The sequence below is a fragment of the Triticum dicoccoides genome, chromosome 6A, assembly GCF_002162155.2.
Source record: "Triticum dicoccoides isolate Atlit2015 ecotype Zavitan chromosome 6A, WEW_v2.0, whole genome shotgun sequence".
Classification (NCBI taxonomy): Eukaryota; Viridiplantae; Streptophyta; class Magnoliopsida; order Poales; family Poaceae; genus Triticum; species Triticum dicoccoides.
Window position 1 is genome coordinate 513,422,088 of NC_041390.1, and position 11,909 is coordinate 513,433,996.

Consider the following 11,909-nt stretch of genomic DNA (forward strand, 5'->3'; position numbering starts at 1 on the left):
AGCAGCACAGCACAGCACAGTAGAGCGTGAGGGCGAGGCCAACCCTGAGGGAGACGTTGTGCCAAGCCCGCGCATTGAACTGCTCCAAAGCGCGCGCCTTTCTCGCGGCCCGATGCGTTCAAAGATCTCTGCGGCGAGCGAGAGCGAGAGGTAAAAAAAAGAACGAATGAGCGAAAAGATGGGCGATGCAACATCATCATACCGGCGCTTGGAGTGCGAGGGCGAAAAGGAATTTTGTTCAATTCAAACCCGGGCCTCTGCCTCTGCCTCTGCCCCGCTCCATCATAAAAGGACCACACCACTACCCACGAAGCCAACGCTCCATCGCAAGCCATTTCCTTTGAGCGCAGAGACTCATCAGAGAGTAGTCTTCGAGAGCACGAGAGGCGCAGAGAGGAGAGGAGAAGCTGCCATGGCTTCCATGACTCAGCCCATGCCGTATTACCCCACCACCAACCCCATCATGCACGCGCAGCCGGCCACCACGTCCAGGGGCTCCTTCGCGCCGGTCTTCACCGTGCTGGGCGTCATCTCCTTCCTCGCTGTCGTCGCCTGCGTCGCGGGGCGGCTGTGCGGCCGCCGGCTCTCCAAGAAGAAGGCCTACGCCGACCAGCATTACTACGGCACTAACGCGGTGGGCGGCGACCTGGAGAAGGGCTTCGAGGTCAAGTACCCGCCGATGAAGCCCATGCCGAGCTCGCGCGCCGTGGTCCACGACATGGACGACGGCTTCGAGATCAAGTTCGCGCCGGGGAAGCCCGCCGCGTGGAAGACCGACGCCAAGGCCGACAACAGAGGGCGCCCGCAGCAGCAGCACCACCACCACCAGCATCCCCAGGCCGGCATGCCGAAGGAGTACGCCGGTTTCAGGTACCCCGCGGCTGCCAACGGCGCGGTCAGGCAAGGGCAAGTAAGGGGCGGAACGTTCGTCTCCGCAAAGCCCGGTTCATGATCATCACAGTAGCTTTTAGGTTCATCACAGCTTGATGCATCTCATCATATGATAAAGAGTGTCTGCTAGGCATTTACTACTAGGCATCCATGATCCATCGGCGATCATAGCGTGTTCGTTCTTCACTCTAGTTTTGGGGCGCGCTCTGCAAAGTTTGTACCAGTTCCCAGTCACTTCCAGATTGTATTTTGTACATTAATTCATCGAGCAGTGAAGAACATCCCATTCTCAAAGTAACCACGGCTGCACGAAAGCATCAGTCGTCGATGGGGTCCTGGGGAGCTTCGTTGGCCTTGCGCTTGATGGTGATGACTGGACACTCGGCGTGCTTGACGCAGAACTCGCTCACCGTGCCCACGAAAACCCTGCAACGAAAAACACCGACCGTTTAGTTCAAGCGGAAGTTCTGCTTTGCTTCACCCACAAGAATGGACCACAATATGCTAGTAGTTCAGAAAAAAGCCACACGGCATAGTTCAGTGATGTGCACTTTGTCAGAAGAATCTAAGCTGCATACAAAATATATTGTGGTCACACAGGAAGGAACAAAACGAATGTACCTGAAAACATAAAAAGGAAGTTGCATCATAAGGATGCATTCACACATAATGATAGAATGCATTTGGATTTGAAAAATATTCTGGGAAGATAAAACCCTCACACGCCCTTATTCTGGAAAGACAAGATTAGGTTGTGGAAAATTCGCATTTGTCACAGCTATTAGGTATGGGTGCAAACGTAGCATATGGCATCAGTCCATGTGAAGACTTCACCATTTCTCGAAACTAAAGAACAAGTATAACAAAGTAAAAATGCCCTTGCATCAGTGCTATAAGGTGTTGCAGAGATGTAATGTACTCCCTCCGTCTCGTAATGTAAAAACGTTTTTTGACACTACACTAGATTCAATAAACATCTTACATTATGAGACGGAGGGAGTATGACAGAATTACGTCCCATCATAAATATATCTCCTAAACTGGGAGAAAAACAGTGAGTTCGCAGGATTTATAATCAAACTACATTACCCTGAATAGTAGCCAAACAGCTCAATGACGTAGGGCAATAGCATACACGTACATGAGGTTGCCTGTGTATCACAGTACTAGCTCTACACAGATAGACCACGGAGTACATCATAGGCCGGGGTATGATTAATTTCTTTTGAGGAAGGGATACGATTAGTTCTGTACGAGTAGGACGTCAAATCATCGAGTCTTTTTATCAGTGGCACGTTCTCCTAGAGTAATACTTAAAAAGTGTTTATCAATAGGCTTTTTCACAATAGCTAGGCACGCTTCTACTGTTGCTTGATTTACAAGGCAGCATCTTGTCTAGCGAGCACGAACATCGAAATCCCTCTTAATGGGCAGGCATGCGCACAAAGTGTAAAGAACTTACACCCTGCATCTATGCACTTCGCAATTTCTTTCAGAACTTGACCGTATTTAGCACCAACACAAATCAGAGCAAATGGCAGGATCAGATCGTGCCAACTGGAAAGGCCACAACTTAAATCTAGACTTGTAGGACTTCACTACAAGGTGCATAGGCATATAACAATGCACCATGTTCTCTGATCATATAGTCCATGTAAGGTTACCTTTTTTTTCTACACTAAAATGAAAGGAATACGATACTTTTTTTTCTCTAAGAAAGAAAAGCATATCATGATGACAAATTGGGAAGGAGGGTTGGTATGCCAAATACAGAGGATAAAATGCATACAACTTATTCGAAAGAGAACTGTGTAAAGAATTCAACAGTATCAGATTTATTGTGGTATGCTCAGATTTGAGTTCAAGGTTAGCAAATCAAGCATAACATCCAAATTATAATGTTGTTATCCACAATAACAGTTTCACAGTCGGCTCCCAATATCAGACATTAAGTGTGCTTGATGTATTATAGAAATCATTTTTGGTTAAGTTACCAAGGTGATCGGCACAAATTTGAGGACAAAAAACTGTTGGCTATTTTCCGATGTTCTGTAAGACATAGCTGTGGGTTATCCAATAGATCGAATTCAAAGCGCCTCCATTCAACCCTCATCTTAGAGATCTCCATCATAAATATACAACCAGAAGTCCAAAACTGACAAGATCAAGATGCAAGAACTGATGTTCTATACTTTCATGTACAATGCTTATCGCAAATACTGCAAACATTTGGCTAAAGAAACACAGTTGTTCTGATACAATTATCTACTACCTCTACTCCTAAATATAAGATGCTGGGGCAGTTTAAATTAAACTGCCCCAACGTCTTATATTTACGAATGGAGGTAGTAACATGCATGAAAATTAGCAAGATGATATTTTCTGTGTTTGGCATGTTAGTAAGATAGGTATGCTTGCTTCAGAATACAGCAACATTAACCCTGCCACTATACTAACTTACTAAGGTAACAGACAGGAAAAAAAACAGAGGAGGGACAATACTGTAATATCATAACAATATCATAAAATCAACTTTTCAAATGCCCCCATCAAAAACACAGTACATTCGATCCAGCCCAATTTTGCCAAAGAAAGGTGATTGTGAATATATATCTTAGTTTGGATGAGATGCACACCTAGCTGATGAACCATTTTATCAAAACATACATGTAGCCATGTTATTACACAATGAAGATTACTCATGCAACCTTCTATAAAAATGATATTCAAGCTGACACGGTAAGTGATTTTAACATAAATTACCTCTGAAATGGCCCGAGGCCTCTACTTCCCACAACTAGAAGATCAGGCTGGACTCTCTTCACCTCATGGCAGATAACCTCCTTTGGATCCCCCTGTTTGGTCCAAGCTTCACATTTTATCTGCAGCATAATTAGATAAGCTGTTAGGAACCAAAATGGCAACTGTTCCTGACTGGAGCCTATAGTACTGGAGAAAAAAACAAATGTAACTACCCCCAATCGATGGCATTCGTTCACGAAGTACTCAAGTAGGTGAATCCCTCTTATCCTGTCTCTCTGCTTCATGCTCTGGAAGTCCGTCGGTGATGCATATATACTATCCATATCATCAAATCCTTTGGAATTGGCAACAAAGACAAATCAGAAATACACCAGGCAGATAAAAAAATTATGATCCAAATATCTGATGTTTAAGCAAATACTTGGCACTCCATAATGTACTGTTTCACAATAAACTGGGAGAAAATGATACTCCCTCCGACCCGAATTAATTGACACAGCCTCTATACAATGTAAACTGGACATTGTATAGAAGCTGCGTCATTTAATCCGGATCGGAAGGAGTACATGCAAATGCAAGCGACATGAGTCTACAAGAAGCGATTTACTGAGCAGAATTCAGGCTGAACATCCACGTTAAATGGGCACCTAGCCTGACAGTGCATCTCAAGGTAGGATTCCTATGCATACAATTTGTTAACCAGATATCAACTATACCATATTATAACATAAAGCACTAGGACCAACTGAGTTACTTTACTACCCAGCTATCTTACAAGCAAGGAGCTATTTCAAGCAGCAAGAAGTGACAAAAAAGAACGGTTTAGAAGACAAAGAGGGAAAGCATTTTAAGTGGCATCAAGAGAAGTGCTCCCTAAGCTTTCTTGGACATTCTCTACTGAATTTCAAGTATCAGCTGAAGTGCCTTTTAGTCCAAAAATCGCGAGAACAGAACAAAGATTCAGGTCAAATCACTGGAAAGCACAAAAGCTATTTTGTCGCATACACTATTTCGAGCAGCATAGCAAACATGGAGAACAAAAGCATGCAAAGTTAGTAAACAACTCGATGGACAGCCAACTCATGTGGATATGTAATACCCTGCAATTGCTATTATAACGGCATAACGTGCCTTTACCTTCATCCGGCCATTCCATGGGAATCAAAAGGACTAGCTGTTGCAGACTCACTACTATATACCGCCAGGTTAATTCATGAAAACCTTTGCAAAGCAAAATTAAACAGCTTAATTTTTTGGAGCTCTTTCTCTCCGCTAGTTCTACTATAAAATTGAAAGGCAACTCTTCTTTCTTGTAAATTATTTAAAATATTTTGAATTGACTTTGGAAAAATTATTCCCAGAATTTTGCTGGAGGTACGCTCTAAGGGCATGAGAAGAAAAACATTAGTGCCCACAGAGAAATAAAGTCATTGTATTCCTGAAGAACGGTTGAATGAATCAAATAGCACATTGTGCAGTTATAATAGCAAGGGAAGAGGATACTCTTCCACCCCAAATTGGCCTAAATAGGATACCAGACATAAATAGGTATTATGAGCCAAATATTGCTGCAAGAGCAGCATTTCTTCAAACACGAGAAACAAGGTGTTGCAGAAAATAATACTGGGCAGCAGAAACAGCTGAGGAATGGTAGATAATATCTCAACGTGTAAGGTGTAGGCTGAAAAGGCCCAAGCCAGTATGCCTTCGTAACTGAACCCAACTGGGGCGCATCAATCAGATGACATGCTCTTCTAAACTGTGCAGTATGCCTTCCATTAAAAAATACACTGTATAGTACCACGACATGCGTTTGTTAAGATTAGAGGATATAAAACCTCTGCAATCTGCATTTACACAACTTACAGAGCACTAGTATCACACCAGTCATGCAGTACCCTCTATCCAGAAACAGCAAAAACTACATAACCAGCATTCCAGTTCAGTATATTATCAAGGCTAGACAACAGGCCATGAAAGCAGAGTCACTTGGTACATTCGCCACAGCTTCTGGTCATGGCATTTGTAGCGGTACAGTTAATTCAGATGCCGCAACAACTACCAACAAGGCAACAACCACCAGCTAGTATGATTAATCTACTAAAATTGTACATGCCATTGACTAACCCTGAAACAGAACAAGCTCCCCATAAAGTACCGTGACAACTATATGCAACCGAAAAAGGATGCTACGAGCGGATGCATCAGAAGTAGTATGTAATCTCCCTCTTCTGCCGACAGTTCGTGTGATTCACACCAAAACACTAGAGTCTAGTACACAGGTCGCAGCAGCAGACGCATCCCGTGAACAGGAACAGTGGGATTGCAGTAAGGATAGCACGGATCAATGCTAAGAACTCATCGCGCATTCGATCTGAAACCACTAGGGCGTGCTACGAACAGATACACCGTGATCGAAGAAGAGCCACCGCCCACATCGCGACGGCGTCGCATACCAAGGCCACACCACCACCACCACCCTGCGCCGACCGAGAGGGAACCGGCGCATTTCGTCGAGCACCTCAAGTACGCAGCAAGCAAGCAAATCCACCCATGGGGCACTTCACGGGACGCACGAGGGGGGCGCGCGGTTGCACGTACCGTCCTCGTCGGGGACCTGGACGTGGAGGAAGAGGAGGTGGAAGCCGTCGGTGTTGGAGCGGACGAGCTTGGAGAGCATCCAGTCGAAGGCGGAGCGGCAGCTGATGGAGGGGTGCGGGTACCCCTTGAGCGACGACTCGTTCACCGCCATCATCACCCGCGTCGGCGCCGACGAATCCGCCATTTGCGCACGCCCTCGCTTGCTGTTTGCTTCCTTGGCAAGAAGAAGGGGAAGAGGAGTTTTGGGGAAATTTTGAGGACAAAAAGCAATCCACGCTTTCCTTCTTCATTTATACTGGGTCCGGTCATTTTCACTCTTTTTTGCTATGGCCACATGAGAATAGGTTCACCATCGAGGCCCAAAAGCCGCTCAATTTTGGAATATCCGTGTGAATTTCCGTTACTAGCTTGAATGGAATTGTATTGGCCAATCAATTAAAGAGAAGTAAAAAATTTAGTAAAATCTACAAAACTCAGTCGTGAGAAAATGTTTTCATCGTTTGGTTAGACTTTCAATTTTGTAGTACCATGAAGAACAGACTGGGCATGCGAGTGCGTGGCCAGCTCGCCCGTGTTCAAGTCTTAGCTCACGCGTAGTGCTCACGGTTATTTCTTCTATTAAAAAATGTTCGTCAAGGGCTAGTCTTTATTGGCCCTGTTCTTACTTTATTTTGTAAGGACATCTTCAACGCAAACCCTTATGATAGACATTGTATTTGTGAGTGGACAGTGATACTCGGGTTAGCCATCCAGCCAGGCCCGCATATATATATTTCAAAGCAAATTTGAACAAAAAGGACGAAATTTATGCAAATCGGATGAATTTCATTTAAATCATACATCATCGACACATTTCAACTAAACAAAAGCGGACGAGACTTTTTCAAACTAATCTAAATGACCGTCCGCCATGGCGAAGTCTGTCTCCTATGTCCTGTCTTCCCCATGTCAGGTAAGCTCACCAGACATGAGCCCCGGGAAAGAATAGGAGTGGCCTTTCTGGGACCCAAGTCGTGGCAGCGTCCCATGTACTACTCTTTCTTACTCGAGTCTGCCGTGTCTACGGTGTCGAACATGGACTTATTAGCCTCGTGGTTGTGGCGGCTGGGCATGAAGTGCGGTTCTAGCGTAGCCGACACGGAGATGATGTCATCCGCGGTCGCATACGCCTCCTCTTCGGCCACCTATGCGTCTATCTCCATGAACAGGGTGTCCCTCTTCGCCCACGGGACATCCAACCGCCATCACTCGTGGCGGCTCTGCGCGTGGACGGGTACAACGCCCGTTGCTCATCCAGAAAGCCTGGATCCTCCGCAACCATGGTTGCGACGACATCGCCGTTCTCCTACTTGTCGCCGATTTGCCCCTCTACAAGTTGGTGCTAGTCGATGAGCTGGAGGTTGTAGCTTTAGTCCTCCAGCATCTATCGAAACGCTCACACCAATGGTGCCTGCAGCTCTTTCTCCATTACGGCGTCGAAGTTCGCACGTGCATGCTCCAAGGTGATACCAACATGGACCGGCAAGGGTGGTGGCACTGCTCTCCGTCAAGCTCGCTGGCAAGCCAGCCTGGATCGTGTCGGGCCTGGCCACATATATTGGGAGCGGAGGTGTGGTGCAGTGTGGATCGTGCCGGGCCTGGCCACGTATAAATAGTGGGTGCCAACCAAGCTAAGTGACGGGATGTGTGAATGCGGGTGCCGGTCAGGCTAAGCGGCGTGCTATGTGAATGCGGGCGTCGTAGTGGATTTATCGGCAGCTGCGCTTGTTTAATGTCGGCATACGGACAAACGGGCAACCGGTTTGAATGCGAAAAGAGTCGTCCGATCAAGTCTCTCCGACAACGAACATGTGTGGAGATTGACGGTACAGAAAACCTTAAGTACCCTCGGTAGGGTGGCAAACACAACTGTAAATACCAGATCGAGACAGCCGTAAGTGCCAGATCGGAGATCACGCGAGGGAGTTACCCAGGTTCCGACCCTCATATTGAGGTAATACTAATACCTATACCTGGCCATCCCTCGGGCCTGGCCAGGCTTGGACCTGGGTTGGTCGGGCTTTGGGCTGGGCCAACCAAAGCCCGATGCAAAAACCCAGGCTCAAGCCCGGCCCGGCCCAGCTGTCGGGCCTAAAAATCGGGCCCGAGCCCAGCCATCATGCTAAAAGCCCGTCGGGCCTCGGGCCATGAGTCGGGCATCTTCATTAAACGGTGAAAACGATGGGCCCGGGCCTGGCCCGGGCCGTGCTTCGGGCTCAAAACCTAGGCCCGAGCCCGGCCCATGGACAAGGTCGGGCCGGGCTGCCCATGGCCAGGACTATTAATACCCTACGTCATGCTTTTGATTTGTATTGATGGTGGAGCACCTCGTGCGAGGGGGTTACAATGGAGTTGATGTATGAGTATACCGAGAGTATGGTTCTACGGAAGTAGATGGGAACCACGCCTAGCCTCGGTGACGAGGGCAAGGGTTTACAAGGGATCTAACCGACCTCCCGCCGCCAACATCTTGGTTTGCACGACAAGATGGTCTCATGATCCTTATCCTGGTCTCTGGGCCCCTCCTTTGGTCGGGCTTCTGCTAGGGCTCTAGGCCCTGACACGGGCCTACTACCCGGCTCCCCTCGGAGAGACCACCCTAGTGTATTGCATCGTCGGTGACCGAGACATGGCGCGGGCGCGCTCTCGGCCTGCGCGTCGCTTCAATGAGGGCTCCATTGAGAGGTCGTGTTCGTTATGGGCCGACATGAGTGTGGCGTCGGCGCTTTGGTGCAACACTGACTGGAATGAATATGCGACAACATCTTCATGTGGGAGAGGGTGCGGGGAGAGTTTTCGATGGGACCGGGGTGATAGACGCATGCATGGCAGCGACCTCGATGCTCACAAAGCCCACTTGGGTTGCCTCCGTTTTGCAGGAAAACAGACATCTGTATCGATCCACGAGCCGATGGATACCACGTTGGATGGTAAAATGCGTCCCGTTCGGTCTGAACGGGTGCGGGTGGTTTAAGGGTTCGCATTGGAGATGCCATAATACCATGTATTATCTACTTCATATTTTTACATATTTTTGTGTTATCGGATTTTGGTATAAATGGGCCACCGTGATTCTAATTTCATACTAAATCTACTTTTGCTTGTCAACCTTTAATTTACGTGCCTTGCGAAATGCAGCGAAAAGTTACGTACAAAAGACCAAACAAAGTGTTTGGACCAAGGGAGCTGGGTTACTTTTTCTTGAAAACTATTTCCATATATTAATAAATTAAAAACATTTATACAATTATCCATTACAACTTCAGCCACACAGGGAGAACACTATTAAGAAACAAACCATCAGACCTATTAACAAAACTGAACTTTACAATCTCGTGCGCTACCCTATTGCCCCTTCAGTTAATCTTGGATATCTTAAATCTTGTCATCATTCTGGAGATGCTCAATGCTTCCCTCTTAAGATCAGCTAGAGGAGACCTATCCAAATAATCTTTTCCAAGAAAACCACAAAAGAACAACCGGTTTCTAAAATGATAGGCTTGTGGAGAGAAATACCGATATAAAGCCCTGCTATGGCTGTTCTAATTTCGCTTCATCCACACTCTAAGTACCTTCGGTTTACTGTTAGTGCAATAATATTTTTTTTGACCTGGTAGTACAACAACATTGACTGAATAGAACAATACAGTACTAGCATAGATGTGTTCTGACCATGAGGTGACCATTTACTCCATCCATAGCACATCCCCGGCTTCATTTTTTGTCAGAGTGTGTACAGATTAATATTATCTGCAAACTGATGCATAGAGTATCCGCCAACATGTGGGAAGAAAGAGGGACAATGCGTCTTACTCTTTGGTGCGTTATATGGTGTACGGGAAGCAATATTCATGTTATTTCACTTGATCATCGATTGATAATGATCTTTTTGTGATCTGGTTGGTAGTACTTTCCAGACGTAGCTGACGGCTGTGGTCCGCTAGCATCTCTACGGGGCCAACGTGGCAACAAGCAATGCCGTGGTTGGCGCGGCCAGGTGGGGTTCCTCGCGTCACGTCAGACGTGAGCTCGTGATCCACGTAGAGGCTCTTTCATCATGGAGCAACGGCTCATCCTTACACGTGGCCACGTGGGTACTCCCTGCCCTCATGAACCGGTCCGGTTGGGAATGAGGGCCGGTTCTTTTCGGCGATTCTCTCAGAATCGCCCTCCTCCCCAGCTTCTTTTAGAATTGCTACTTCATATTTTTTTACAATCTTATCTAGTTAAGATCTAATTAATTAGGATTGTAAAAAACATATGAAGTGGTAATTTTGAGAGAAGCTGGAGAAAGGGACGATTCTGGTAGAATCGCCCAAAAGAACTGGCTCTCATTCCTCAAGTTCTCAAGTCATGCTCCTGTTTTCGAACCGCGTCGGCAGACTCTGCAAGGCCTGAGATTTAAAGTGGAAAGGGCTACTTGTTTTACACTAGCATAAAAATTCGTACGTGCATGCACTTCGTAGCGAGGACATTAATTGCATGTATAGATATTACTAGTAAAATGGTACGTGTGTTGCAACAGGAGATTTTTTTTCATAATCTTCAATAGCCACAAACACATTTTCCTGCATCACCGAGATACATTATCATTCTTAATTTTTTGAAATCATGAACATTTTATTAAACTTGTGCACATATTTGAAGTCGTGAACATTTTTTAAATTCCTGAACACTTTTACAAATTTTCGAACATTTTCTAAAATCAAGATTTTTTTGAACTCATGAACATTTATACTATTTGCAAACATTTTTAAAAACCTAGTGAATATTTTTTTTTAAATCTTGAATCGGCGAACATTTTTTTATTTAATAACCATTTGTTAAATGCATGATCATTTTTCGAATCGGCGAACATTTTATGACTGGATAAACTATTTTGTAAGTCACGAACAATTTTTTTTAATTTTTAGGATATTTTTTCGTCCATGAACATTTTTTGAATTGGTGTAACTTTGTTTTAACATTTTTTTAATACATGAACTATTTAAAAAAATCATGAACAATTTTTAATTTTCTGAACAATGTTTTAAAAATGTCAAACATTTTTTGAATAAGCAAATATTTTTATACAAAATTGCGAACATTTTTTGAATCCGCAAACATTTTATGATTTATGAAACATTTTATTTAAAAATTCTCTTTTTATTGTTTTTGGAATTTTATTGAAGTCTCAAATTATTTAAAGTAGAAAAAAGAAATGAAAATGAAAAATAAAATAAAAAAATAAAATTTAAAAATAGGCCGCCCGGATATGGGTCGGCCCAGACGGTGAAAGGATCGATGTAGTTGATTAGAGGGGGTGAATAGGCAACTACCAATTCTTAGTTTTTCTTAACAAATTAGGTTTAGCAACAAATAAGTTGTCTAGATATGCAATCATGTGAACAACCTATATGATGCTAGCAACAACAACACAAGCAATAGATACCCCATGTGTTCCACTTTGTAATGCGCCTTTGTGTGTAGTGTTTATACCAATGCGTGAGCTGGCGCTCTCATTTGGACAGGAATTGCCCTCCCCCTGTCACAACACGTGGGTGTCTTATGCTGCTTTCTTGTGAACCAGCCGAGGGCTACTTTTGTCCAAATCAGCTTATGAGCACTACATATAG

General features: G+C 44.9%; 2 protein-coding genes across 2 annotated transcripts; one reads left to right on the top strand and one right to left on the bottom strand.

Moving 5' to 3' along the window:
• Window positions 1-201: 201 nt before the first annotated feature.
• Window positions 202-1,172, top strand: LOC119317595. The gene has a single exon (XM_037592079.1). The coding sequence runs from the start codon at window positions 413-415 to the stop codon at window positions 950-952; it is 540 nt and encodes a 179-aa protein (XP_037447976.1). The 5' UTR covers window positions 202-412; the 3' UTR covers window positions 953-1,172.
• Window positions 1,000-6,510, bottom strand: LOC119317596 (universal stress protein A-like protein). Its single transcript, XM_037592080.1, has 4 exons — window positions 6,256-6,510; window positions 3,867-3,988; window positions 3,655-3,773; window positions 1,000-1,317 (listed from the first exon to the last, which is right to left on the bottom strand). The coding sequence occupies exons 1-4, from the start codon at window positions 6,437-6,439 to the stop codon at window positions 1,209-1,211; spliced, it is 534 nt and encodes a 177-aa protein (XP_037447977.1). The 5' UTR covers window positions 6,440-6,510; the 3' UTR covers window positions 1,000-1,208.
• Between the last annotated feature and the right edge of the window lie 5,399 nt (window positions 6,511-11,909).

What these genes read in the sequence shown, in the direction of transcription:
- LOC119317595 (XM_037592079.1), top strand. Translation starts at nt 413, where the DNA reads ATGGCTTCCATGACTCAGCCCATGCCGTATTACCCCACCACCAACCCC.
- LOC119317596 (XM_037592080.1), bottom strand. Translation starts at nt 6,439, where the DNA reads ATGGCGGATTCGTCGGCGCCGACGCGGGTGATGATGGCGGTGAACGAG. An exon ending in ACGAATGCCATCGATTGGGG is followed by an intron (nt 3,774 to 3,866) that starts GTAGTTACATTT and finishes ATTATGCTGCAG; the next exon opens with ATAAAATGTGAAGCTTGGAC. An exon ending in GGCCTCGGGCCATTTCAGAG is followed by an intron (nt 1,318 to 3,654) that starts GTAATTTATGTT and finishes TTTTCGTTGCAG; the next exon opens with GGTTTTCGTGGGCACGGTGA.